Source organism: Talaromyces proteolyticus (assembly GCF_021365285.1).
Source record: "Talaromyces proteolyticus strain PMI_201 chromosome Unknown BGW36scaffold_2, whole genome shotgun sequence".
In the NCBI taxonomy this organism is placed as follows: domain Eukaryota; kingdom Fungi; phylum Ascomycota; class Eurotiomycetes; order Eurotiales; family Trichocomaceae; genus Talaromyces; species Talaromyces proteolyticus.
In genome coordinates, this window is record NW_025764278.1 from 1018995 (window position 1) to 1045283 (window position 26289).

General features: G+C 46.8%; 13 protein-coding genes across 13 annotated transcripts; 6 read left to right on the forward strand and 7 right to left on the reverse strand.

The window, feature by feature from the left end:
* Window positions 1-27: 27 nt before the first annotated feature.
* On the forward strand, window positions 28-3065 carry BGW36DRAFT_86570 (putative secretion pathway protein Sls2/Rcy1). Its single transcript, XM_046222654.1, has 3 exons — window positions 28-354; window positions 403-2674; window positions 2731-3065. Exons 1-3 carry the CDS (start codon window positions 246-248, stop codon window positions 2999-3001), a joined length of 2652 nt encoding a protein of 883 aa, XP_046076426.1. The 5' UTR covers window positions 28-245; the 3' UTR covers window positions 3002-3065.
* Window positions 3066-3454: 389 nt separating this feature from the next.
* Window positions 3455-4383, forward strand: BGW36DRAFT_443587 (CAP domain-containing protein; the record flags this gene model as incomplete). Its single annotated transcript, XM_046221618.1, has 2 exons — window positions 3455-3917; window positions 3979-4383. The coding sequence occupies exons 1-2, from the start codon at window positions 3594-3596 to the stop codon at window positions 4381-4383; spliced, it is 729 nt and encodes a 242-aa protein (XP_046076427.1). The 5' UTR covers window positions 3455-3593.
* Window positions 4384-4423: 40 nt separating this feature from the next.
* BGW36DRAFT_334164 (putative ribosome biogenesis protein Rsa4) lies at window positions 4424-6203 on the reverse strand (the record flags this gene model as incomplete). The annotated part of the gene is made up of 4 exons (XM_046212903.1): window positions 4424-4725; window positions 4778-4825; window positions 4879-5903; window positions 5979-6203. The coding sequence occupies 4 exons, from the start codon at window positions 6201-6203 to the stop codon at window positions 4482-4484; spliced, it is 1542 nt and encodes a 513-aa protein (XP_046076428.1). The 3' UTR covers window positions 4424-4481.
* Window positions 6204-6653: 450 nt separating this feature from the next.
* BGW36DRAFT_334166 (putative alpha-ketoglutarate-dependent sulfonate dioxygenase) lies at window positions 6654-8026 on the reverse strand (the record flags this gene model as incomplete). The annotated part of the gene is made up of 6 exons (XM_046212904.1): window positions 6654-7028; window positions 7092-7163; window positions 7215-7315; window positions 7372-7519; window positions 7652-7726; window positions 7781-8026. 6 exons carry the CDS (start codon window positions 8024-8026, stop codon window positions 6654-6656), a joined length of 1017 nt encoding a protein of 338 aa, XP_046076429.1.
* A 600-nt stretch (window positions 8027-8626) lies between these two features.
* BGW36DRAFT_393759 (putative sugar transporter) lies at window positions 8627-10332 on the forward strand (the record flags this gene model as incomplete). Its single annotated transcript, XM_046217844.1, has 3 exons — window positions 8627-8881; window positions 8952-9193; window positions 9249-10332. 3 exons carry the CDS (start codon window positions 8627-8629, stop codon window positions 10330-10332), a joined length of 1581 nt encoding a protein of 526 aa, XP_046076430.1.
* Window positions 10333-10644: 312 nt separating this feature from the next.
* BGW36DRAFT_393760 (uncharacterized protein) lies at window positions 10645-11878 on the reverse strand (the record flags this gene model as incomplete). The annotated part of the gene is made up of 4 exons (XM_046217845.1): window positions 10645-10765; window positions 10823-11106; window positions 11169-11357; window positions 11423-11878. The coding sequence occupies 4 exons, from the start codon at window positions 11876-11878 to the stop codon at window positions 10645-10647; spliced, it is 1050 nt and encodes a 349-aa protein (XP_046076431.1).
* Window positions 11879-12499: 621 nt separating this feature from the next.
* BGW36DRAFT_354836 (uncharacterized protein) lies at window positions 12500-14545 on the forward strand (the record flags this gene model as incomplete). Its single annotated transcript, XM_046213572.1, has 1 exon — window positions 12500-14545. One exon carries the CDS (start codon window positions 12500-12502, stop codon window positions 14543-14545), a length of 2046 nt encoding a protein of 681 aa, XP_046076432.1.
* Window positions 14546-14705: 160 nt separating this feature from the next.
* On the forward strand, window positions 14706-17564 carry BGW36DRAFT_286801 (putative DNA mismatch repair protein Msh4; the record flags this gene model as incomplete). The annotated part of the gene is made up of 7 exons (XM_046210449.1): window positions 14706-15206; window positions 15247-15565; window positions 15616-15656; window positions 15703-15852; window positions 15898-16017; window positions 16064-16151; window positions 16198-17564. The coding sequence occupies 7 exons, from the start codon at window positions 14706-14708 to the stop codon at window positions 17562-17564; spliced, it is 2586 nt and encodes an 861-aa protein (XP_046076433.1).
* A 120-nt stretch (window positions 17565-17684) lies between these two features.
* On the reverse strand, window positions 17685-20385 carry BGW36DRAFT_457694 (uncharacterized protein). The gene is made up of 3 exons (XM_046221986.1): window positions 19767-20385; window positions 19475-19713; window positions 17685-19424 (listed from the first exon to the last, which is right to left on the reverse strand). Exons 1-3 carry the CDS (start codon window positions 20295-20297, stop codon window positions 17777-17779), a joined length of 2418 nt encoding a protein of 805 aa, XP_046076434.1. The 5' UTR covers window positions 20298-20385; the 3' UTR covers window positions 17685-17776.
* A 212-nt stretch (window positions 20386-20597) lies between these two features.
* BGW36DRAFT_369302 (putative O-methyltransferase) lies at window positions 20598-21472 on the reverse strand. Its single transcript, XM_046215112.1, has one exon. The coding sequence runs from the start codon at window positions 21028-21030 to the stop codon at window positions 20800-20802; it is 231 nt and encodes a 76-aa protein (XP_046076435.1). The 5' UTR covers window positions 21031-21472; the 3' UTR covers window positions 20598-20799.
* Window positions 21473-21977: 505 nt separating this feature from the next.
* On the reverse strand, window positions 21978-23492 carry BGW36DRAFT_86614 (SWIB/MDM2 domain protein). Its single transcript, XM_046222655.1, has 5 exons — window positions 23357-23492; window positions 23168-23307; window positions 22657-23115; window positions 22554-22607; window positions 21978-22503 (listed from the first exon to the last, which is right to left on the reverse strand). The coding sequence occupies exons 1-5, from the start codon at window positions 23361-23363 to the stop codon at window positions 22318-22320; spliced, it is 846 nt and encodes a 281-aa protein (XP_046076436.1). The 5' UTR covers window positions 23364-23492; the 3' UTR covers window positions 21978-22317.
* Window positions 23493-23915: 423 nt separating this feature from the next.
* BGW36DRAFT_369306 (uncharacterized protein) lies at window positions 23916-25266 on the reverse strand. The gene is made up of 5 exons (XM_046215113.1): window positions 25222-25266; window positions 25160-25170; window positions 24477-25105; window positions 24326-24406; window positions 23916-24274 (listed from the first exon to the last, which is right to left on the reverse strand). The coding sequence occupies exons 3-5, from the start codon at window positions 24877-24879 to the stop codon at window positions 23982-23984; spliced, it is 777 nt and encodes a 258-aa protein (XP_046076437.1). The 5' UTR covers window positions 24880-25105; window positions 25160-25170; window positions 25222-25266; the 3' UTR covers window positions 23916-23981.
* BGW36DRAFT_369308 (acetyltransferase/esterase) lies at window positions 25122-26262 on the forward strand. The gene has a single exon (XM_046215114.1). The coding sequence runs from the start codon at window positions 25270-25272 to the stop codon at window positions 26086-26088; it is 819 nt and encodes a 272-aa protein (XP_046076438.1). The 5' UTR covers window positions 25122-25269; the 3' UTR covers window positions 26089-26262.
* The last annotated feature ends 27 nt before the right edge of the window (window positions 26263-26289 follow it).

Sequence of the window (26289 nt, forward strand, 5' to 3'; positions counted from 1 at the left end):
GGTAGAATTCTGCCACCGCCTTGGCACCTTACAGATGGCTTCAACTGCGACTCTCCTCCAGCTGTTATTCTCACATGATGATCTCGTCCTGACCCATAACCCCCTCGACAAATGCTTCCTGCCGAATACATGGCTGCCATGAGACAAATACCACCCGTCAGCCTTTTCCCCGCGTGAAAGGCGTCAGCATTGGCAATATCGTGCCCACAACACTATCTCACAATTGGACTACCAATATAACAGACATGTCGAAACCCAAAAAGTCCCCTTCACCCACCGGCCCTCCCCGGAGGGATGTCCTAGCTTCACTCAAGATGGCCTCCATGGAGATCCTGGTGCCTTTTCTACCGGCGGGTGGGTTAGATACTCGATGGTCACAGAATAAATACTGACGCCTACCAGAGTTGATGTCGCAGGTCTTAGACTATGTCGGTCCCGTTGACCTCATCCACGTTGCCCAGGCATCGAAGCGCATGCGCGATATGGTTTACGACGATGCGAGATGGGTGGTACAGTTAAAACGAATGGACTGTTGGAACGAAGAGGATGCTAGGAAAAATGCAGAGAAGCAGAATGTGGCTACAGTGTCCAAGAACATGGGCATTCAATCAGGCTGGAGGCAGGACGTCCCTATCCCAACCGGCACAAGAAGACGATCGAGTGCTCGCAGAACTTCGACGTCCGATGGCTTCGACCCCATATCAGTGTCGTCCGGCGAGAAAGCTAAGACCGAGATCGTGACTCGAGAAAAAGACACAGAAATTTTGAAGCACGTCAAGTCGATACGTGGACGTGCTCGACAGGAATATGGCAAAGTGCATGCTGTCCTGGCTCCTTTGTACAATGATATAATAGAGAAGGGTGGCTCGACGAGCAACTTAGTGTTTCAACAATACCGCGACCCCGAAGACCAAGCCAAGATGCTTGCTCAGCTTCTAAAATTTGTGAAAAGTGACAACTCAGATGGGTGGCCTGACCGCGAAGCACGTCTCGAAGATGCTATTCAATTATTTGAAACTGCTGCGATCGGCGAATTCCGGAGTGGATACGAAGCCGACGATATTGATGGACAGATGCGCAGATATGCTCATGTCTTGTGGCATCTCAACGGTGGTCAATCGGCCATTGAGTGTTTCCTACGCCATAGTAACGTGGTGACCCGAAAATTGCAGTACGGCAGCGTAATGGACTGTATCGATTCAAATTCAGCAGAAATTAAGCTCGAGCATACGCAAGCATTTTTTACACGGTTTGGGGTTGCTTACAACGAAGAAATTTCGAATATAGATCGTGCTTTTCCTCAATCCCTAGATGTGTTCTCCCCATTTCTAGACAAAGTGTGCAGAGATGTTTTAGTACCGTTTTTAACTAGCTTATTCGACGAGCTACATCGAGTCAATATAGAGGCATACCTGAAGGCCGTCTCTGGAACGTTTGTTCAATGTTTAAATTTCATGTTTGACCTGAAGATACCGCGACAATCCGACGAAGAGAGAGATAACACCATTATACGTATCGTTGGCGAAATATACGAGCCTCATTTGGATCTTTATCTTGCGGAAGAACTTGATTTTTTCCGTAGAGGCTGCGATGCTACCGTTGGAGAATGGGACAGACAGCTATCAGAACAAGCGGCATCGACTGAATCATTCCTTATGTCAAATGTAAATAGACAGGCCGATAAGAAGGACTTTTTGACCTCTTTCAAGAAAGTGCTCATGATGCCAGTGACGATACTTCCTTTACCGACTTTTACCTCCAGAGCTCAACAAGAGGAAGAAGACGAAGCAGCCAAAGCCAGCGCCTCTGCACATAAGGCTATAGCTCGATTCTCCACCGTTGCCCCTCCAGCGCCTGCTCCTCTTTCAGAAGCCCCCACAGACGAGTTAGCCGCAAAGGCAGCTTTGATGAACACCAAACTGGAGGGTATCAAATCCCTTTTTAGTATTGAGGTTGCTTTGGGTCTCGTCCACGCGGCCAAGACCAGCCTTGAACGCGCCATTCAATTTATCAAATTAGGAGGCCCTTGGGGAAATGCCACCAAACAACAGTGTGAAAGCATTTTCATCTCTCTGCTAACAATTCTTGGACACCGACATGTCATCGAAGGATTTGACAAAGCAGTTGACCATCTGTCCAACTATCGGCCACGGGAACAAGGGGAGCGCGATAGGAGCGGCGTAGAGCCCCTAGTCACATTTCTCGAGCTTGTCAATGTTGGCGACCTTATATTACAAATGCTAGACGTGTTCTATGAGCAGGAACTGATTGCAGCGAAGCTCATTGACCGGAGCGACTTTCTCGACCCGGCCGCAAAAGGCAAGAAAAAGTTCGAACAAATGTTAGACGAGCGAGTTGCGTCGGGACTGAACAAAGGAATCGACGTACTCATGGACGAGGTCGACTATATTCTAGCCACAAGACAACTGACTACGGATTTCAACCCCGACGCCGATATCGATTCGGCTAGACACGCTCCTGACATTGGCCTGAGTGTAGCCGCCACATCGGTTGTTGATGTTGTCTCATCCCATATCTCCATGCTTGTGGGGAGTACAGATAAAAGCACATTGGATGTCTTCAACCAAGAGGTTGGGCTGAGACTGTTCGGAGCGGTCTGCAAGCATCTCAAGCGTCAAAGGATCAGTGTAGACGGATCCCTCAAACTGATCAGGTAAGACTTGATAATTTTCATCAAACACACAACACTCCACTAATGTTAGTCCACAGCGATATGAACCATTACTTCACATATATCGAGACGCTGAAGAACAACGAACTGCTGCTCTATTTTAAAGCTCTCCGCGAACTGTCGCAGATCTACCTGGTATCTCCATCCGATGCAAAGGAGTTGGCAACGGTCATTGCGGATAATGACCGCTTCTACGGTATTTTCCGTGCAGAGGAAGTTTACGAGTTTGCCGAAAGGAGGGCAGACTGGTTCCAGATTCGGCGCGACGTCGAACGAGCCATGTACGGGGTAGGATGTAGTGTAATGTGAGATAACATTTACATACGGTATTTCATGGAGAGTATATATATATACATATATTTAACGGTACATATTTTCCAGAAGCATTGCTGGTAGCGGGTTGGGAGGTTTTCAAGTGTGTCTTTTATTACTTGTGCTAGGCTTGAAGCCAGCCATTTCTGACTATTTTCAGCAGACAGAAGCAATGTAAATAAACGAGTGATGAATTTATACTATCCAATTTTCCCTTTTCTGCTGCACCTGTGGAGCGGCTCTGACACAGCGCGTACTGAAACATGATTCGGATGATACAAACCCAATCAGTTGCAGGCGCATCTTTCATGGTGCGGCGGATGCACCTTGCAGTCTAAATTGATCTGCAGAAATTCTATTGGCGAAGATTTGTTTTCTAAAAAAAAAATTCTACTTTTGTGTTTCGTCAGATCGAATCGACATTGTTTCATGGTTGTGTTCATGTCCTCTGTCTAAGTCGTTCAATGACTGTACGCAAAGGGTGTCGATTCTTCATAATTTTTTGATCTGGGCCAGACAAAACAACATCAATCTCTTATGAAAAAACTTATCCTCACTACAAAAAATATGTAGACAAAAGAATCAGAAAATGTCAAGGCTTGCTTTATTCTTCCTTGCTACGCTCCATCCTGTCTGCGGCTTCAGCCAAGATCCAACAACTCTAACCCGCCAATCTACAGCAACCCTACAGGCACGAGACGTCGTTTACTTCACTACAATAGTCACCGTAACAGCACAGCCGGCACACTCGACTACATCGCCCTCATACACCAACTCCACTCAACTCCAACTCGACTCTCTGACCCAAACAAACTTCTACCGCCAACAACACAACGCCTCGGCCTTAACATGGAATACCACCCTCGCTTCCTACGCCCAGAACTGGGCTGACCATTGTAACTGGAAACACTCCGTAATAATCTCCCATTCAACCCCGTTATCATCTGGCCAAACTGACACTGCGGTCTACCTAGGGTGGCCCCTACGGCGAAAACCTCGCCGAGGGCTTCTCCAACACCACCTCTGCCATCGACGCATGGGCCCGCGAAAGCACCGACTACTCGTACACCAAACCCACGGGGTTCAGTGAACAGACGGGCCATTTCACGCAGTTGGTTTGGAAAGCTACGTCGCAGCTGGGCTGTGCTGTGGCGGATTGTTCGCGGAATGATGAGACGTTTCAGGAGAATGGGGGTGAGGCGTTTGGGTGGTATTTTCTTTGTGAGTATTGGCCGCCGGGGAATGTGGGAGGGGATGATGATGAGTATTTCAAGGAGAATGTTGATCCGGTCGTGGAGTCGGGGGTGATGGAGGGTAGGTGTGTTGGGAGGGTGGTTTGGGTGGCCGTTGTTGTTGGTGTTCTTTGGCAGGTGTTATGATTTTTGTCCTCGTTTCTGGGATGGTTTTGGTATACATGTATGGCAAAGGGATCGCTTTTTGATGTTTCATTCAACTAGGGGTATCATTATAGTATATTCTAATGCCTCCATATTCTGACTTTTTTGTCTGCGCCTCCACTGCCTACTCTTTCGCCATCGGGTGACCAGTCGACAGCGAATACTTGGTCTTCATGGCCAGGCAGATCCATGACCATTTTTCCAGTACGAACGTCGAAGGTTTTTAATGTGCTGTCTTGAGACGCGCTCACTAACAATCGAGAATCTGCGGAGAAGCAACATTGATAGACGGCAGCGACATGACCACGGAGTGTATTGATGAATCTATTCGGATTGTCAGCGCTGTACGTCACCATTGTTAGATTTTGCGACTCACTTTCCATCCCGAGCATTCCACAATTTGACATGGTTATCAAAGGCAGCACTACAAAGTTCAGATTAGATGTGTCAGAAACGCTGACCTTGCAACATTCTTACCTCGCAATATAAGCTCCGTCAGGAGAAAAGGTGACATGATTGACAGCCTTTTGATGGCCTAGCATTCGTGCAACTGGTTTCGTCGAATTTTCCGGATCCCAAAGATACATAGTAAAGTCGTCACTCGCCGATACAAGTCTCTCGGTGATCTTTCCATTGATTGTAGCGGCTTTCTCGAACCGGGATTTGGCAACTTCGACCCTTTCAGCTTCTGTATCCGGCACCTTGTGCGTATGGTCATGGAACGCAGTTCGAAGGACGAAGTCGGTTGAAAGTGCTAGATGGTTAACCCGATGGGTGTGTGCTCCGAGTGATGTGATGAGTGTTCCTTCTTTGGCAGACCAAACCCGAACTGTTTTGTCCAAAGAAGCCGTATAGATCTTTCCAATCCCACCCCAGCGCACGCACGTCACCGAATCTTTATGGCTGAGAACCATCTCGATTCGTTTATTAATAACGTCCCAAACACGAACGGTTGAGTCCTTCGACGCAGAAGCCAGTCGTGGTCTCCCCTCCTCCTGTAAGTGATAAGGCTCCCACGCCAAACTATTAATCCAACGACTATGCCCCTTGAGCGTCCCCAAAGGTTTACCCTTCGCCGCCGCCCACAATCGCACTGTCTTATCTTTACTGCCCGTAGCAATCATCTGACCATTCGGAGAAAACGAAACCGCCAACACCCAATCCGTATGCCCTTTTAACGTTTCAACTGGCGTCCCCGTATCGCAATCAAAAATCCTGGCTGTGTTATCACCACTCCCGGTAACCATCGTCGACGACGAGACGGGCGAAAATGCAATGGCTAGAATCGCCGAGCCGTGTCCAGCTATCGCAGCGGAGCACCGCGAAACTGCCTTTACTCGGAAGACTGCTTGAGGTGTGTAGTTGAGCCGAATGACGTCTTCGGTTGTCTTGACACCGGGTTTGAGTAGGGCGTGCCATAAATCAGATACAACATCGATTGCCTGACCATCCTCTTCTTCTGGTTTATAGGAGAATCTATACGGGACACGGTCGTGGTTATCCTGTGCGTGCGAAACAAGGATATTATTAGTTTCTGCAACAGCCGTCTGATAAACAACTCAAGAAAGCCTACCTACATTCTCTAAAATACTGTTCAGGATCGTCTCAAGCTCTTTGACAGTCGTATTCGCAACGGGGACCTTAATCTCGCCTTTCGTCGGTTTCCCAGTGGACTCATCTATGAATTGCACGACAATGCTGCCCAGGTCGCGGGGTATGACATCGATTTCTTGCTGCTCCCGAGTTTTCTCTGCTAACTCGCGCTTTTGTCGCTTGCTTGGCGGAGGTAATACAGTCGCCATTGCTGGCAGAGGATAAAAGAGGCTGCGGGACTTTTCAGCGCCTGCAGGTTTCTTTCTCAAAGGAAGGAAAATATATAGAAGAAGGCAAGTAACAACAATGAATGTTCTGTGAGTTGTGAAGTTCAACCAGAATATTTTCTCAAATGAGGCTAGCCCTGATAAGGCTAGAGAGTGGGTCGCCGTCAAACTCAATCTGCAACCCTAATCAACCCTAACAGGCAAATTGACGTTGTTGCCATTCTTGGTTCTTCAGACCGCCTTCTATGCTCGATGCCCCTACAGTTGGTCAAAAACTGATTGCTACATGATCATGTTATTGCTCTCAACATCGTATTAACAGCTGTCAATTACCAATCTCGGTAGCCTAGCGCCTACATATGTATGTGGTATGCACAATGGTGGCAGACAACTGCCTATGTAGTGGATAACTTGAATATATATATTTTGCAATCAAAACCCATCCAACCCCAACTTCACAACTGGCGCCGTATCCGACAACTTCTGGTCTGACCACTCACTAAGCGTCTTCGATGACGCTGCATCAAAGAACGGTTTCTCGCCGTAAACAGCCGTTCTGGTCCCTTCCCTTTCGTCGGTATTGTAGCCACCAGGAACAGCACGATGAATGACTACGCGATTGTCCCAGAAAGCGACACTTCCGGCTTCCCAGTGCCACCGAACAGTTAAGTCGTCTGCCGAGTGAAGGTGGTCACGAAGGAAGTTGAGGGTGTGGAAAGATTCGGCGCCTTTGAGTTCAGCGATGTTCAAGATGAAGGCGGGGTTGTAGAATAAGGCTTTCAGAGATGTTACGGGGTGAGTACGGATCTATATTCTCATCAGAATTTGTCACTCAGTCCAAGTGGATGGTCATGTGAGGGTAGAACCTACAAGAGGGTGTTCTCTCCGTACAGGAAGACGAAAAGTTTTCCCACCTCTATTGAGGGTATTGATAAAAATATGCTTTTATTTCCTGTTAGTGGCTGTCCTTTTATTCAGAATACAGCTAAATACCTCAGAGCTGTGGACAGCATGAAGACCTTCGAATGTTTTCTGGAAAGTCGGGCTTAATTTATCAAACAGCGCAGTCTGGCTAGTAAAAATGGTGTCACCTCCTTGACGACGTTAGCACATGTAACAAATGTAGTTTCACAACACATGGGGCATTTACCATATTCAGGTGTCTTTACCATTCTTAGCATAGTATAGGAAGGAGGGTTGATTTCAAAAGAGTGATCGGAATGATACTCGGCAAAGGCGCTACTGGTGTTCTCAAAGGAACGAATATCTCTGCGAAAATAAGTATATTGTCTTAAGGACTACTTTTCATTTACTTACCCTCCACGCCCGAGAATGGTCACATGTCGAGGGTCAACTTGATTTGGGTCTCGATCTTGCTGAAGGAGATTTAGTAAAGTTAATGTACCCAAATTTTATCATGAAGAATTTACAATTCCGTAATGCTTTGAAAATTCATGCTGCCCTTCAAGGGTGAGATCTTGGTCTCTAAAAAAGACAACTCCTCTCTAAACAAACAGTCAGTGCGTTGCGCTCTACTCCTCCTCGGTCATGATACTCACTTCAGCTACTAATAAAGCTAATTCATCCTTCTGCTTTTCGTCAAGCTGACTCAGCTGCACTCCCTGCACTTCAGTTCCAATATATGGAGTGAGATGTTTGACTTTAGAGGCAACCGACAGAAGCGACTTTTTCTCCGGATCGGCGAAGAATGCGCGGTCTTTTGGTGGCTGAATTTCCTGCACCGGAGGGTCAACCGGCCTGTAAGAAAAGACTTGCTCGGTGAGTCCAGTATGAGCCGCGATCATTTTGGCGTTATAGATATTGATTGTTATTTCCAAATGATTGTGAAAAGTGGTTCACCCGTTTACGTAGCGTCAAATGTGAATGCGCAGGTTGATGCGGCAGCCGTGATCTTTTATCTTTATATCAACAATCACTGCAGAGAAAAGATTACAAATCCAGACATTCAATTAAAGTATATCGTGAGCGAATATCGGCTTTGCTGGAATTCTTTCCCTGTCCGGGGAAATTGCATGACCTTAGGCCCGATGATGCTATCACCCAGGAAACAGACCAATCACGGGTGCATTCCTGCTTATCTTCAACCTCCATGGACAAACAAGAATCAAGGAGACAATAACGAATGTTGCGCACGGCCAACAACTAGCTCGCACGCCATATGTGCCACGGTTGAGGAATGGAGCAACACCAACTAGAAGAAACAGCGAAGTGCTTAAAAGCACCTCATTACAAGGCTCAAGTGCGTTATTATACGCGACACGAGGTCCAGCGCACCATTCTGACTCGAACCAACACTTCAGGTCACATCATTGCAAGAAAATAATTTTATAAATCCCAAGAATTCTCCACCCAGAAGTTTCTACCGTGAAGGATAAGTAGCAGAAATGACGGACTCGGATGCAAAGACTGCGGTATCAGCGAGCGTTAATGCGCACGGCGATGATGACCAGACCAACTATGGCCACGACTCCGGATCGGATTCGATCGATTTGCGCGACGAGCTCATCAATACGTCTGACGTGGACGATGTGCTCGCCAGGAAAATGGCCCTCGTGAATGCCGCAATCGACGAGATTGGCATGACCCCGTTTCAATGGAAGCTTTTCTTTCTGAATGGGTTTGGATATGCTGTTGATTCGGTGGGTAGTCTATTTTGCTTTCATTGCTTTTTTGTTCTCGCTCACAGTTGACTAATGAATGCATCATCAGCTTCTCGTCGTCTGCCAGTCTATTGCCCAGCCAGCAGTTACCCAGGAGTTTGGCAATCCTAGCCAATACATTGCTGGTGTTTCTCTTGCTTCTCAGGTTGGCCTTCTTGTCGGAGCCGCTGTCTGGGGGTTCTCAGCCGACGTTATTGGCCGGAAGCTCGCATTCAACACGAGCCTCTTTTTATGTGCTGCATTCGTGTTGATTGCTGGTGGAATGCCAAACTATATTTCTTTCTGCGCCATGTTTGTCTCTATGTCCTTTTGTCATCTATTCTTTTTCAGGGCTAATCTTCCTCAGGGTTGCTATCTACTCAGCTGGGGCAGGAGGAAATTACATTCTTGATGCGACAAATTTCCTCGAATTTCTGCCCGTATCGCACGCCTGGCTCGTCACCTTTCTAGCTGTTTGGTGGGCAGTCGGGTACACCATCACTGGGCTGTTAGCATGGGCATTCATGAGCGACTATAGCTGTGCACCTGACGCTACTGTCACAGAATGCACTCGAGCCGATAACATGGGATGGCGATATCTGCACTTTACCTGTGGGAGCCTCGTGCTTGTCCTAAGTGTTCTACGCTTGCTTCTTGTCCGTATGGTACAGACACCCAAATGGCTAACGAGCCAGAACCGCGATGAGGAGCTTTACCGAATCCTCGTCGATTTGTCAGAGAAATATAAACGACCATTGTCTTTGACATTTGAGAAGCTTCAATCCCAGGGACGTGTCCTTCACACAGATAAATCCGTATGGTCTGGTCTCCGACTCAGAAACCATTTTTCCGGTTTGTTCAGCACCCGTCGACTGGCATATTCTACGATTATGATCATCATCAACTGGCTACTAATCGGGACTGTTTCACCACTATTCGGTGTCTTTTTGCCGTATTATCTCAAGTCCCGCGGAGCACAAACCGGGGATGATTCGAATTATACCACCTGGCGCAACTATGCAGTCAATCAAGTGGCCGGTTTGATCGGGCCTATAATTGCCGGAATTCTGGTTGAAACACGATTCATAGGACGAAGAGGCACACTTGCCATCGGCGCCGCGGTTACAACTGCTTTACAGTTTGGATACACGCAAATCAAAACCCCAGCACAAAATCTGGGGGTTTCGGCGGCTATTTCGGCGGCGTCGAATATCTACTATGGAACGATATATGCGTATACTCCGGAAATTCTACCAACTGCTCATCGTGCTACGGGTTATGGGCTTTGCGTTGTTCTGAATCGGATAGGTGGCATTGTTGGCGTGCTGGTGGGTAGCTATGCCAATGTAGAGACTGTTGTGCCGCTGTGGATTTGTGCTGGGTTGTATGGCGCTTTGATTATTACTAGCTTGTTATTACCATTTGAAAGCATGGGCAAGAGAAGTGTTTAGAAGAGTTAATGTAACGCATCTCGAACTGATACCAATTGCATGTGAAAAAAAGCGTTATTCTAGCACTAGAAATTTGCGGAATAATTCATATACTCTACAGTGGGGCGACAAAGTGGATTGAGTAAAGAAGCCCTCCCCATATCAATCCTAATCAAAAGTTGAGAACTTCAGATGTTTGCATTCTCTACAGGCAGATCCCGAGAAGTCTATATTTAATCTGACATAAATTGGTTTGAATACAGACGACAGCAGGGAGTTATGTTGACATATGAATGTAAATGAGTAATTCTTAAAACATAGTAGAATCGACTTCTATTCATTGATATGTTTCAGGATTAGCTCAACCTCTTCATCGGCAGTCTCGAGGATGTGCTCAGGAGGGTACTGAGGTTTCCATCCAATTTGCGTGCCATGCACAGCAGTGTACGTGCATCTATTTTTGATCAAAAATCCATCCCAATTTAATAATAACAGTAGATAGGTTACTTACTTTCCGCCTAACATCACATTCACAAGATTCGATGGTGCCCCGAGTCCCTCGGCCATTTTTTCCAGGACTGCATTATCGGCTTGCGAGACAATGTCGTCATCCACAAGGTTACGTTTTGCTAATGCCGTGGCCATACTCTTGTATATATCTTCCCAGGCCACGCTGCCTGATGCGGCCAAGTAAAATCCATTCTTGTTGTAGCCAATGTCAATATTCAGGAGCATATTACGCAGCATTTCGACATAGAGCGTAGTATTATCCACAATATGGCAGACCGGCCAGGTCTACTTATACATTAATATTTCATAAGACCAGATAACAGCAGGGGAGGTTGAAGTATACGTACCGGGTTTCCAGGATCAACCTTGTAAACTCTTCGAGCCTTCTTAGCTGCCTTCACAATTGCTACGGTTTGAATTGATATTTGATTTCCAAACCCTTCACTTTGCCCGTATACGATACAAGGAGCGAATATATAGCCTCGCACTCCATATTTCTCGGAAGTATCAATAATAGATACGTTTGTTTTAATAGTCTATAGATCAAGACCATCATATTAGCATTAAAGCCGGCACGTTGTAAATGATGATTGGCACTCACTTGAGCGAAATACTCGAGGGGGGACGTGCTGGTTTTCAATATTTCATAAAGCTTCGGATCCGTGTCAAGCAAAGGCTTGTCTGTGGGAAGATTTGCGTGACTGCTAAAATGCTTCGCGCCCCCTGTATGTATAAAATGAACTTCTCTTCCTGTTTTGGCCTTGACTTCCGCCAGAGCCTCAATCAAGGGTGGCTGGTGCTTATCACTGAAGGAGTCGATGAGCCAAAATATGATGGAAATTTCGTTGCCCACAATGCCATTTCTTAGTTCCTCCTTGTCGTTGAGATCAAATTCCAGGGGTTCGGCGCCATATTGCTTGACGGCTTCCGCTTGCTGATCTGATCTGACAAGGGCGTACAGCTTCCCATATGGAGGGAGATTGGCGCTTTTCCAACGGGCAAGGAGAGTTCCTCCAAGGTACCCAGAGGCACCAGTGACGAGAATATTATGAGACATTGTAAATAGTCGTTGAATGCAGTGATAACCGTTCAATGTTGCTTTGTAGATTGTCGTCGAAGAACGACAGTCATTCAGATGACATAACCCCCTGCTTTATATATTTCCAGCTCGTCGGTGGGTATGGCCAAGATTACAAAATTCGATTATAAAAGCAAATATCATTCATTATTAATTTACACAATCAACACAGAAGGTTTTCGATATTGAACCCCATCCCGCGACGTCGAGTATACCCATCAGCCAATAGGAATTGTTGGATGGTACCAGAAAGGGTACCGGATTGTTGACCTGTGGATGAAATTTGTCAATTGTTGGTTTTTTGTGGTTGGGGGGTTTTATTATAACTCAGCTTATGTATCCAATCGCATTGCAAATACAATCGGACTCTTCTTCAGCAGCATAAATCTACACTTTGTTCACTTCATATTGGTCGTCATCTACATACTCGAGATTCAATTGCTGTTTTGGGAGATTTCCGGAGCTTCCAATTGGTCAGACACTTCTCCACTTTATATTATTCACCCAACAATTCAATGTTCCAACAAATGCCTGTTGCATATTTTTACTTAGAGCAAACGACATGTATGGAGATCGCAGTACTTCAACAGGCTAATCAGTATGTTCTATAACTTTTCAACTTCTCGGTTGATAGCCAAGCGTCAGCGAGTGAAACGCGCCTGCGAATTTTGTCGAGTCAGTCGCGTCCGATGTGATTCTACCACTCCGTGCGCCCAATGCGTAGCGAGTAGGGTGCCCTGCAGTCGCCTCCAATCCTCACGCCGAAGTATTATTAGGGGTGTAGCTTCTAAGGATGAAAATACTTCTTCCTTCTGTCCCACTTCAAGGGCGGGGCCAGGAGCGTTCAAACGACTTAATGCCCAGATCTTATCTTCAAGCCCGGAAACCAGCGGCTTATCAAGCCTCCATCAGCAATCAGGGACTGCAACTAATCAGTTGGACTCAACCTTGGAATTCATTACTCGCATATATGCGTTTTGCGCAGATTTTCGGCCACTTTTATCTCAGACATCATCACATGACGATGACCCCGGGCCATATAGATCGCCTTTCTGTCCCGGTGCTGTGGATGAAACAAGCTCTACGCAGTGTGACTTGTCACCTACTGAGATGGATCGACTGTTGTGGGTGTTCTGGACACGGTTACACCCACAAATTCCAATAATTGATGAAAAAGATCTCGAATGTTCAAGTGCCCAACAAGAGAGCAAAACTCCCAATCCACTTCGGGATGCGGTTGTTGCATACACCATGCAGTTCATCTTCCATTCAGGCCTTCATACCCGGCTACTAGGATTTCAGTGGAAACATTTTGACACGGGCAACAAACGGTCAAGAGTAGTCGGTATGCCATATTTTCAGCGATGCTTGGCCAGCTGTACCAAGTACTCCGTATTTGCAGAACCTTCTCTCACCACCTTGAAATGTTATTGTATTATGACATTGTACCTCCTTGACACGGGTCAACACCACACAGCATACAACATTATTGGATTAGCAGTGCGGATTGCCCAGTCTCTCAATCTCGATGGGGCTCCTCCCCCGGGTGTGCTTTCTGAAGAAGCAGAGCATTCACGTATTTGGTGGACACTGGTCCATCTTGACTTTCGTTGCTCAAGATATGCAGGCAAGCCTGCAACAGCACAGTTCTCTATTTCTAAATTCTGGGCGCGACATCCGTTGTCAGACATCCCCGTTGATCACGACTCTTCGCCGCATTATACCCAATCTCTTCGATTGTCGTATGCCGCACTTGCCGTCATAGAGTCCATAGAGTCTATAACATTCGATGCCAACTCTGAGAAAGATTGGAATATAGAAACTCAGGCTCTGGCGCTCTCAGAGAAGCTGCAGCCAATAGAGCAGTGGAAAAATACTGTGAAGAACGATGAATATTTCAAACATCTTCGGTTGGATGTCCTAGACTCCTCCCTATCAGACGAAGCCCACATAATAAATGTGGAAGATGGGCATATGACTCACCGACCCATTGAGATCCAACTGAGTACTCAACTAGAACTTCAATACCATGACATCATCATCAGCCTGCATCGTGGGTTTATGAAATTTTCCAAAGGACCGCCAAATGCACGAAACATGCCTGTAACTCAAACCCTCGTTGTCACATTATTGAAACATGCGTTGATAACCGTTCAAATCATCCACTCGCGTATGTCGCAGCACGATGTATTTTATGGTTCCAGTGAACTATATCAATACCAATGGAATGCCCTACTGACACTTATTGGATTCATGCTGGCGTATCCCTCTTGCCCATTATGCCCGACAGTGCTTAGGAATGTAAACCTTGCTCTAGAAACCTTTGAATTTGGAGGTCGTCAATCTGATGCGGCAGCTCGTGCTGCGAGCTTCACTCGTTATCTTCGCGACAAAGTGAATGGCTTGAGAATGGTAATCGAGATTGACCAGGCACCCGATGCCACCGAGAGGCGAGCCTCAGGGACCGATTCGCTCGCTGTCCAACAGGACACAGACGCAGGGTACCAGCTATGCCAGATGGACCACGGACTCGAGGATTTTGATCTCTGGTCTTGGACTAACTTCATCAATTCGGATGCCTGGACGACTTTTTGCAACGAGATGGGTGAAGCGAGCGCCTACCCTCCTGGCGGTCAAAGCAACTAACCCGCTTTGCGACCGCGCCTTCCCAAAACGACACTGTATTCGACCTTCTTTCTACTTCATGACAATTCAGAATCCTGACATTCTCCCTGACACTACTTGCCCTCCTCGCGAATCTCAAGTCATGAGTCTGCCGTGATATATCTTTCCAAACATGTCGTCTATGCTATCCATTGCCTCACCAGTGCCACATCGCCGAACCCCTACAGCTAGGTCAGTGCTTGGCCATGTAACCCAAATTACGAGGCCAACCACCAGAGCGACGAGTATTGCATCTCAGGAAGTGCTGTGTGCTGTTAGCGAATCCCGTGGGGTTTCTCCGACTGTTGGCCTTGCTTTCGTCAACTTGTCAACGTCCGAAGCGGTGCTTTGCCAGGTATGCGACAACAACTCGTATGTGAGAACAATCAACAAAATAGCTGTATTCGAACCCACCGAGCTTCTTTTCATGAGCACGCGAAGTGCGCAACAGACAAAGCTGTTTGGAATTATCCAAGAGTATATTCCTGACCTCATTATCCACTGCGTTGACCGGCGGTACTGGTCTGACAGAGCCAGCCATGAGTACGTGGACAAACTGGCTTTTCCAGCCGAATTAGATTCAATCCAGCTGGCGTTAGAAAATCACTATTTTGCGGCATGTTGTCTCGCTGCAGTGAGTAAGGTAACCTGCATGCTTTGAATATGATCTGACAATCGTGGAGGTACTAAAATATGTTGAGCTTCAACTTGACATGACATTTGCATATCATTCACTCCGTATAAAGTTTGAGGCTTCTCAAGGCTCAATGCTGATTGATCTTTCCACAGTTGCGTCTCTCGAATTGATCCAAAATCTTCAGAACTCCAAGTCGAGGGATTGCTTGTTGGGCCTTTTGAATGAGACACTAACGCCAATGGGGGCCCGTCTGCTGAAAACTAATATTCTACAGCCGGCCACTGAAATCGAGAAAATCATAGCACGTCACGATGCCGTCGAAGAATTTAGTAGCAAAGAAGAGTTGTTTTACGCTACGAGACAAGGTATTGCTTCGAATGAAGTTCGTCATCGAGTAACGCTGAATGTCTAGTAGCACTGAAAGGATTTGTCGATGCTGATAAGGTCCTGACTTCGGTAGGAAGATCTTCCAAATATCATGAATCACGCCTGACAGATCAAGATTATTCTAAATCCAGTAAAACTATCCATACAATACGTTGAGCAGTCAGTGAATCACGTCATTGCCTTGAAATCATACATCTATTCCATCAAACCTGTATACGAAGCCCTAGCCGGTGCTGATAGCGCACTTCTTCTCAAGATCAGAGATGTGAGTTAACTGCTCAGTTCATTTATCAATGTTGATAACGATTAGATCTGCGCACCAAGCTCGTATCAATCAATCAAAGAAACTATAGATAGAACACTCAACGAGGACGTGACTTTCCAGAGCAAACCTCTTGATTTGCGAAACCAGAGGACTTACGCGATCAAGGTAAATTGACTCACCATCCTCAATTATATATGCTAAATTGACCTAGGCCGGAGTAAATAGCTTACTAGATGTCGCTCGTCAGGCATACAAGGAAGCTAATGCCGATGCATCGGAGCTTGTCACTGCTTTGGCTGGTATGTTCCAGTTCTTGTTTTATTTACCTTGTCTAAAATCATGAAGAGCAGCACAATCTAGCCCTAAATCTGAAGTTCGATAATGTAAGACATTACTATATCAGTCTTTGTGTCGTCGAAATAGACGGTCCGCTTCCTGAAGAGTTTGTCAACATTTTCAGAAAAAAAGACCGTATTGAATGTCAGACACTAGACCTTGTCAAACTCAACCAGAGAATTTCAGACTCTCACCATGAAGTAATCAATATGAGTGATCAAACCATTCAGGAGTTGATTGACGAAATCTGTCAGGATGTTTCTATTCTCTTCAAAGTCAGCGAGGCAATCGCAACTCTTGACATGCTAGTTGCCTTTTCTCACCTCGTGACAATAGAGGACTACATCCGGCCAGAATTCACCAATGTTCTCGCGATCAAGTCTGGCCGCCATCCAATACATGAGAAGATCCACAAGGACAAGTTTGTTCCCAACGATACCTACGCTGCTCAGCAATCGCGATTTCAGATTGTAACTGGATGTAACATGAGTGGAAAATCTACGTACATACGTTCAATTGCGCTCATGGCCATAATGGCGCATATCGGCTCTTTTGTTCCTGCTGATTATGCTTCATTTCCCATCATTCACCAACTATTTGCCCGGGCGGCCACAGTGGACGAGTTGAACGCCAGTGTCTCGACATTCGCCGCTGAAATGCGTGAGATGTCCTTCATTCTACAGAATATAGATCCGCGAAGTCTCGTTATTGTCGACGAGCTTGGTCGCGGAACAAGCACTACAGACGGGCTCGCGATTGCGATAGCAATAGCCGAAGCTCTCGTCGACAGTCATGCACTTGTTTGGTTTGCGACTCATTTTCGCGATCTCGCGCATATACTAGCTGGACGGACTGGCGTTGTCAACTTGCATCTTGCCGTTCAAATTTCGGAAGCCCGTAAAATGACAATGTTGTTCAAAGTACAAGAAGGCCATGTACAGGAAAAGTTCTATGGTCTCGCTCTCGCACGAGTTCTGCCCTTCCCTCCTCAGGTCCTAGAAATCGCGCAGAACGTATCAGAATACTTAACCACGAATGCTGAACGTCGTGCTTCTAGTTCTAAGGCTCTGGCAACAGCTCGAAAGCGTAAGTTAGTTCTTCTCCTAAGGGAGCAATTGTTACAAGCGTATCACGGGAATATAGATGGAGAAGACCTCCGAGGGTGGCTACAAAGACTACAGGAAGAATTTGCCATGAAGATGGCGGCAATAGAAGCGGACCTTGGCCAGGTCCCGGTGGAGAGTGTTGAGGGGATTGAAGGTAGTCGTGGAATCGAAGAGATCGATCACCATAGTCCTGGGGAAAAAGTATCTGAGGATAACCCGTTCATGCCCATTGAGGAGTTTGGGTCTACCCTGGACGATGATATGATTTAAATGTACTTAGTCGATAGAAACGAGTCGCGCATCTTGTGGCATTAAAGAATTTCCTTCAATATATCAATTATTATCCATGAGGTGCTATGCTATATTTTGGGAATCTAGAAGGCATCATTTCCATCTCAAGTATTATTCAGAATTAATAAGAGAAAATCTAATCAATATTTACAAAACGCTCAGGCGATAACCACCATCTATCCTAAACCCATCTAACCAAATTGAAATAGAACCTGTTTCCCCTTTTTCCCCTTACCCCTTTTTCCGCCTCCAGAAACACTAAATTCGTCCAACTCTTCACCCGGAGTAGATGTTCCGGACCCAGAATTGCTACCCCAGGCCGCTGGAGCGGGTCCACGACGTTCGTCCCAACGAATTGTACCACGCGTGAGTCCCGCCATGAGCGTGTTCGGCTTTGGAGCAGCTGGGAGAGACGGAAATGCTTCACGGTCATTCGTGCGCGGAAGAGGTCCTGTCTGAGCTCGCGGCGGGGGGCGTGAGAATGAGGATGTGGTTGTGACCGTTGGCCGAGATGTAGGAGTGCTACTACTCCATGCTGGCGCGGGTGAGGATGTACCAGAACGGCTGTTGGCTGATGTGGAGGCAGGGAGGGGTGGGAAAGCATTGCTACCAGCGCGGCCAACAGCAGAGCGCGAAGACTGGGCCGTTGAAGACTTCAGGCGTAAAACACGTTTTCCTCCCGACCCTGTTGTGCCTGATGACATGCCAGGTAGAATGCCGTTCGGTCCTGGTAAGGCTGGATAGTCCTCGTTGATAGCCCTCCAGTCGCTCCAAGCCTTGAGTAAGCCGTTCCTTTTGCTTTCGTCTTCGTAGATTTCGGCGAGTTCCTTGATAAGTTTTCCTAACTCCGAACTTGGAGTGTCAAAAAGAGAGAAAAAGGAGTCAATCAGTTCGGTAGCGGATATGATGGATGTGCGGTAGTTGGATACTTTGGTGCGGAATTCTGAGATTTTGGAGGCGTCGTTTTGGAGAAGGTTGGAAGCCCGCTCGACAACGGCAGTGTGTCGGAGTCGACGAGCTTGGTCTTGAGGTGAAAGTGAGGCAAGTGAGTCACTATTCAGGTTGAGGTTTTCCATAGGTGCGACGGGGGCTGCTGGGCCACGAGAAGACGCAGCTGGTCCCGATGCTGCTGCTGCTTGAGCAGGCGTAGGGCCTGCAACGTTTCGAGCGGCAGGGGTCTCCCGAGGTGTAAGCTGACCGCCAAAGCTTCTGGTCGATACTGACTGCGCGCTTTGGATTGCCATTTGTCTTTGATAAGCTATTTCGTCTCTTCTCAACGGCTGGGCACTGGAGACGGGGAGAGCTTCTGCGTTGGGGTCGCGTCCTCTGCCTGCTCCCCGACCTTCTCTTCGCTGTCGAATCTGAGGCTGATAAGGGGTTCGGAAGTCAAATGTGGACATGTCTACCATTCGTGCGTCTCTTCGAGCATCCTTAGAGAGACCGTTTGGATGAGATTCCAACTGATGGCCTTTCAAGTCCATCTGAGTCTCAAAGACAACAAATTTCTTATCCAAACACTCTTTATCTAAGCACAGGAAATGATCTTTTTGAAAGTGATCTTCAAGTGCGTCGTAATTGATGTAGTACTGATGACGGCGATTGTCGGGCTGGCGATCGCATATGTGGCATCTCTCGTGTTTATCTCTACAGTGAGCATAAAGCTCATCATCTCCGTAAAACCGTTGGTGGCAAAATTCACATTCAGGGTGTCCTTTGAAGCCACTCTGATCAATAGCGCCCGGGGTATCATCTCCATATTTTTCATGCTTTCGCAGCTGCGACGTAGTGAACAATTCGTGCTCGTGGGTAAACACCTTTTTGTTTCGAGTGCAGAGGTCGCTTGAAGCTTCGTTAGAACTGGAAATTCGCAAAAGCTTGATTTAACTTACCACATAGACTTGCCATGTTTACTCTTCACATGCCGGTGCAAATCTGGCCATCCAAGACAGGCAACATCGCAATCCTGGTCAGGACAGTTGTACCTCAGCAATATCACTGTGTCTTCGAAGATTTCGTCCTTTTCATATTTTATTCCCAAGTTATCGTCCGTACGTGAAAGCTCTGAGTTTTGAAAGTCTTCAAACCGTTTTACCGGGTCATCGGTGAAAATCACGAACGGCGACTCGCTCTAAAAGATATCAGTCTAGAGTAACATGCAAGGAATTCCAATCATCGACATACTCGGCAATGCGCGCAGGCTTTAGTTTTATACAAAGCTCGCAGTCGCAACGCACAGATATGGCAGGTTCGATGGTTGCATGGTGCAACCGACGTGTGCTCGACCTTTGAGGCGCAAATAAAACAGACCTCGCCATCATCTGGTTCATCTGTCGCGGGTGTAATTGATTGCTTGACCTTCTCGGCACCTTCACCCTCCGTATTTATGGCATCTCCAGCTGGGTGATCACCAGAGCTGCCTGCTCCATCAAGTCCTGTACCACCCCCTCCCCCTCCGCCTTCCAACGCGGTATTTGGTACGTGACCTTTGGGATTGTTATTGTTGCGATTCCACCGATCACCGCCACCTCGACCTCTTCCGCCACCTCCACGGCCGCGAGCACCTCTCGATTGACCCTCATGCCTGCGGTTGTCTGGTCGATCTGAATTGTGAGATGCACCACGTCCGCCACCTCGTCGTCTACCACCGCCGGGGTTGGAATTTCGCGGTCCTGCCGATGAGTTTGGAGCTTGGGCATGAGAGTCTTCAGCCATGACAAATTGTTCAAAAAGGGGTAAACAAATAAAAGAATGTACAATAAATAAATAACAACGAGTCCGGACTTGTAATATTCAACAAGGCAGGCGGCTGGAGAGTATTTATTCGCCCTGCAATTCTGATGATGATGGTGGGCTGGCGGGGCCCGCTCTCTCTCCCAGCCAATCAAGATCAATACATGCCTTGCTGCTGCTGCAAATTCTGAAAGCAGCTAGACAATTCCTTTTTTCAGTATAGTGTAGTCGTTATTATCCGAAATTGGTAGGAGTTGATGTTTCTTGCTCTTAATGACTCATGCTAAACAGCTGACAGTTTGGAGATCTATGTCCAAGAGCTTCCAGGAAGCTAGAAGGTCACAATTCTATGCTAAATATCTCTTCGGATATACACTATCACTTTGATAAGATACTTCGACCGTATCCAATGGTCGAATCAGAAACGATGTGCGCCCTGTTCTCAATAACAACGTGACAGCATACAGGTGTTGAGTTACACCGACTAAGCTCGCTCACATTCGATCAAACTCTCCGAATCTTCCCCGGCGCCCCAGACCTTGCATATTTTCAGACCAGCCCAGGTCTCAATCAAGTCACACCAGGCTACAGCAGTCAGTTCTGCACTGGAACAAGGGGCTATGATTACCATATCGAGCCCCGTAGCATCCCAGTGAGCTTTTGTTTTGGGAATAACATTTCCACTGATCAAAATCTTGCTATATCCAGGTTTCATGGCGGCTTCAACCCGTACTAGGATGCTGGCGCACGTATCATCATCCTAGTTGTGGAGACATGATTGTATCAAGTAGGCGCAGAGCACCTTGACACGCAAGTTAATGTCTGAAGTTTGATGGCACTTGAATAAGTGGTCTTACCTTTAATGGGTTGTTCAGTATGGAAGTCATAGCTCGTACAGATCATATCTAGATCTATATCCTTAACTTGATCAATCACAACGGGCAGGTCTTGAAGGATCAGCTGTCCCAGTTGGTCAGGATAGTAACTCTCGAATTTAACCATGTTATAACCCCTATCTGTACCAATATCTACAATAAATGGAGCTTGTGGGCTGGGGTCAGCGCCATTAATGAGACTTTCCTTAACAGGATATACAGTAGGGTGACAAAAGTTTGAATATAGCGCGACAAAGGTGGATTAGGTATAGGAACACCCCCATAACAGTATTAATAATATTTGAACTTTTTTGTATTATTTACAGACGCCATCCAAGAAACTCTAATTAATCTGATATAAATAGAGGTAGATGGAGATGAAAGATAGGTAGAAAATATCAATACTTCATTCAAACTTTTGTCATAATAGGGTATGTTGGGATCCATCCAAGGCAAACGACCCAGGCTACATCCATCGAGATAATCGTTCAAATGAGTACCGTACCCTTACGAGCTAATCCACTCAAATATATTCTTGTCGGTCTCGTACGCGTGCATCAGAGGCGTATCCCTAGAATTGTTTGGATTCACCAAACCACGCACCCAATAGACCAAACTAGTTGACATGACCCTCACTGTTTCCTTGTCTCACTCTGTTTGTACTCGTAGATAGGACTAGCTGTCTATCGGTTGATCCGCAAGTCATAAATTACAGGCATAGATTCCAAATTTTAGATAGATAGCTAAGGCTGTATTAATAATGAATAAGCCAATGCCATTAACAAGCAAGCTCCGATGAACAAAGACGAAGATCGACACCCGCTAAACGAGAACAATAATACGACCGCTGAGCAAAAGATGCAGGTCAGAAAGGATTCAACGATTTGAGGGACATTTCAAGATGAATAAAAACACTGTGAGCACCGTGGAACCAATGCAGTCGAAGTGGTGAGAGTAGGTGTTGTGATAGTAGTAGATGGTAAGTATCTTTCATAGACAGGCAGGAGTGTACCTCCATGTACCTGGATATTGTAGATGGGATGGTCTTCTTTCAGAAGCAGCTTTTAGACTCATGTGTGAGTGAATGCGATGGTGGAACCTGTAAGGTCGGTAGCAAATGATCCACATTATTCACCAGGGTCGTACAAGTTCTGGTTGAGGATCTTAGTCATTGTAAACATGTGAACCCGGTCTTGTTTAAAAACTGGTCGCAGTCGATCATCACATCGAATCTGTCGTTTATCCGTGGGATCTTGGAGGTCATTCTTTTTAATATAATCCCAAACCCGCTTAACAGTTTGGGGGCGCGACAGCTATTTAAATCAGAAAGCCTTCCCGACCAGGTATTTCACGAATAACTCACCGATAATTCGCCATCCAATAGCTCAGAAAGAGCGGGTGACAAGTTGAGAGGTTTCTGCAAAGTGAGTTATGAATCCACATCTGAGGTCCCTACTTTTACTCACGTGAAAACCAGTAGAGCGATTGACCGCTTTTTTCCGTGTTGTCTCTGAACTAGATTCAAGATCCGAATCATCCTCTGCTCTTACCTTCTTTGCGGTCTTCGATTTGGACTTTTTCTTTGCCGGTGCGGACTTGCGAGTTGCGCTGCCTCGGGTGGGACGGGCGCGCTTGTTCTCTTCAGCCTGCAGTTTGGCTGCAAAAAGAGCATCCGCGTCGACATCCGGCTCGGGTCGTCGTTTCTTAGGCTCACTTTCCTCCAAGTCCTCACTTGTGGATTCGCGTTTCCTACTTGGCGTCGAAGACGGGGTTGGTGAAATAGCAGTGGCGGCTTGCACTCCGTTGGATTTGTGACCGTTCGTCGTTTCAGTGGTGGGTACGACATGTTCTGAGGACGTCGATTCCGTTTCGTTCTTATTTGCAAAAATGTCGAACCGCTCCATGATAAGATCCTTCACGGCATCCTGTTCGATGTGAGTGACTGATCGATGCCGGCCTACGAACGTCATCACAGACCTTGTATTCATTGAGGTTATATTCGGGGAACTTCTCCTGCAGCCCCTTCCGTATGCTCTTTGACGATATAGTGTTTAAGTCACTATCAGCCAGGATTGAGTCAATGACCTTCGTAAAAGAGTCGCGCTGCTCGGAGGACACTGATGATGTCTGGTTAGCTCCGGCTATAGGTCCGTTTGACACACTCACGCGACATGGTGAAAAGGCTCGCTGGGATACCGCTGACAGGGGCTATTCAGAAATCAGCTGTCCCAGCGGTAGGTATTGGCGCGATCAGAGAGCCCAGATGAGAGTCAAGGGTGAATTAATATTGAGAGTTGCAGCGTTATGGCTTTCGGCGCTTAGGACGACAGGTGGGGCATCGCCAGCAAGCTGGAGCTCAGGCTGTAATTAATTACAGGGCAGCAGTGGATGAAAAGGTAGGCAAATGGAGTAGCAGTGCAATGATGATGCGGTCACGACGAATTGTATGCACACAGCTTATGGAGTAGGGTCTTTGTACTGCATGGCTCCAGGAAGCAACAATGACTTGCAGGGACAGTGGGTAGTTGATTGGAAGCTCACAAGGACCTCCAGCAGTTGAGCTGCCTCAGGCCAGATGCCGCGTGCCCCACTTGGCCAGGCTTCACGGCAAAAGCCGCGTGACTAGGAGTCGCCGTTCTAGGATTAGCGCATACCGGAATAACAATGTTCCTGCGACGGCCTTGTTGATGCCTGGGGCTGGAACAATTTCCAACTATATTTCATGACAACTTAGATTTAGGTGTAATGAATTGCTCGGTATTTAGATCTCTGCGTTCTAATATCGGACTCCCTACGCAGACTTGTTTGCACCACAACGTCTTTTCATGAAGAACCCATGGAGTGGTAATTGAAGCTCCCTTCTTCTTTGAGTGAATTCTGCACTTGGACTATCCACGCCAGCATCCAAGTGCAATTCATCCAGAACTTCGAATCCATGCGCTTCGTAGAAGCCGCGGCCATCTTCGGTCGACTCAACGAATGCATCCAGGTCAAGTTCTTCGCTCTTGTGGATTCCCCACTCCATGGCCAGACTTGCGACACCTTTATGCCGGTACTTGGGATCAGTGAAACAATAGCTGATCACTTTGAGATGGGTTAGTAAGCGGCTTTTAATCATACCCACGTTCTACTTACGAACATGCGGCTGGCCACACTTGCTGGGTCTGCCCGCAAAGAAGGCAGCGAACAATTGCTCTGAGATTTCCTTCAGGGGACCTGTTTGAGATGAAGATATATAAGAACCTGAAAACAAAAGTAGAGGTCTAGGAAATAATCTACGGCATACCCTCAGGCCACCAGTAGGCTGGAAGCGATGGAGGACCATTGATGTACGGGTTGGTCTCAAAAACATTCCATTGCATCGCACCGACGACCTTCTTCGTTTCAGAGTCGGTGACATATAGCCAGTGGCTAGTGGGATCAGCTTTGTGCCATGACTTGTAGCGTTCAGTACATTCTTCTTGCGTTGGGCCCTTGAGGATTTCCCAGAAACCGTTGAAAGGTTCGGCATAGCCCCTCCATAGACCATCAACCAACGCGGGAAATTCCTCGTCGGAACTTAACTTGTGAAGTTCAAGAGGCATTATGGCGCTTGCGAGTGTGAATGTTGTTGAGGAAGAAAGGTGGCCGAAAGTGGTGCTGATATGGAGTGTTATAAATGGACTAGCTACATACCTATATACGTACATATGGATGGGACTAGTAAGAGCTCGTAAACTTATTTAAGCACTAACGAACGAGCTGATATGAAAACCGGCGCCAGCCCTATATATGTAGTCACAGGGACATTCATGTATAATGATGCAAGATACTGTCCCACAATTGCCATTGTGGGATAATAGTGAACCTGTCTCTCATCTTTAGTAGGCTATGCCATGCGTCCTGGTAGATGTTTAGGAAAGATCGCCCACGGTTGGTGCTAAATACTGATCCTCCATCGGAGCTGAGCCACTAATTAGTAGTTAGGTTTTGGTTAACAGGTGCTCGCCCCACATATTACATAGTGGTAATAGTCGTTTAACCAGCTTTAGCGGGCATCTGCGCTTGTTGAGATAACTTCGACCTGCAAAATTGTGAACATGGAATTTAATCCTACGTCTGCTTCTGTGGAAACAGAAGGATGCGACTTGCATTTCTGGTACCAGGGGACGGGCCCACTGCTGATTATGATCCCCGGCGGCGGGGGAATCGGAAGACAGTTCAACCTCCTCTTTGAGCATCTGGACGAGCAATTCACGGTCTGCACATACGATCGACGACAGACAAATGCCAGCAAAGTCAATGAGAATAAGTTGATGAACCCTGCGCAGCAAGCTCGTGACATAATCGCCATAGTCACAGCTTTGGGCCGCCAGAAGACGTCCATTTTTGCCAACAGTGGTGGAGGAATAATCGCTTTTCAATTTGCTATCAGCTATCCTGAGTTTCTTGACCACGTCATTGCCCATGAAACACCAACTACTAGCCTCCTAGATAATTCTACGTACCGCCTTGATAGAGCTTTCCAACTAGTTGACACTTACAGAAAACACGGCGTTAGGGCCGCCTTTCAAGCATTTATGGGCGAAATGAAAGGCTATCAAGATTATGTACCCGCGGAGGTTCTCAGCCAAGAAGACGCGGAAAATTTTTGGGAAAATGAGTATCTCGTTTTCACCATCTATTGTCCAGAGCTCCGCAAGATTGTTGAGAATGGAGTCTCGATAGCTGTCGCCGCTGGGCTTGCAAGCGAGGATGCCTTCTACGCTGTAACCACAATCCACCAATCTGAGATCCTAAACTGCCCACGCTTCATCTTTCCTAGCCACCATTCTGGGTATGAAGCTGAGCCGGCTGCCTTTGCTGAGAAGCTTTTGGCCGCCTTGGAACATATGGAACAGAAGAGGCAACTAACCTAGGTAAAGTGAGAAGTAGCCATGAGTTAAGCAGGACTTCAATGTAGAATATATCAACCTGCTGTTTTCAATGGTGGTGATTAGTATTGAATCTAACCATATAGTTAAATGCGATATAGACTGATTCAAGTCCCGCCCGTAGACAGTATAAACAGTGTTAGTGTTATTAATATTGAGATGGGCGGGGGGGTTAAAATTTATAAA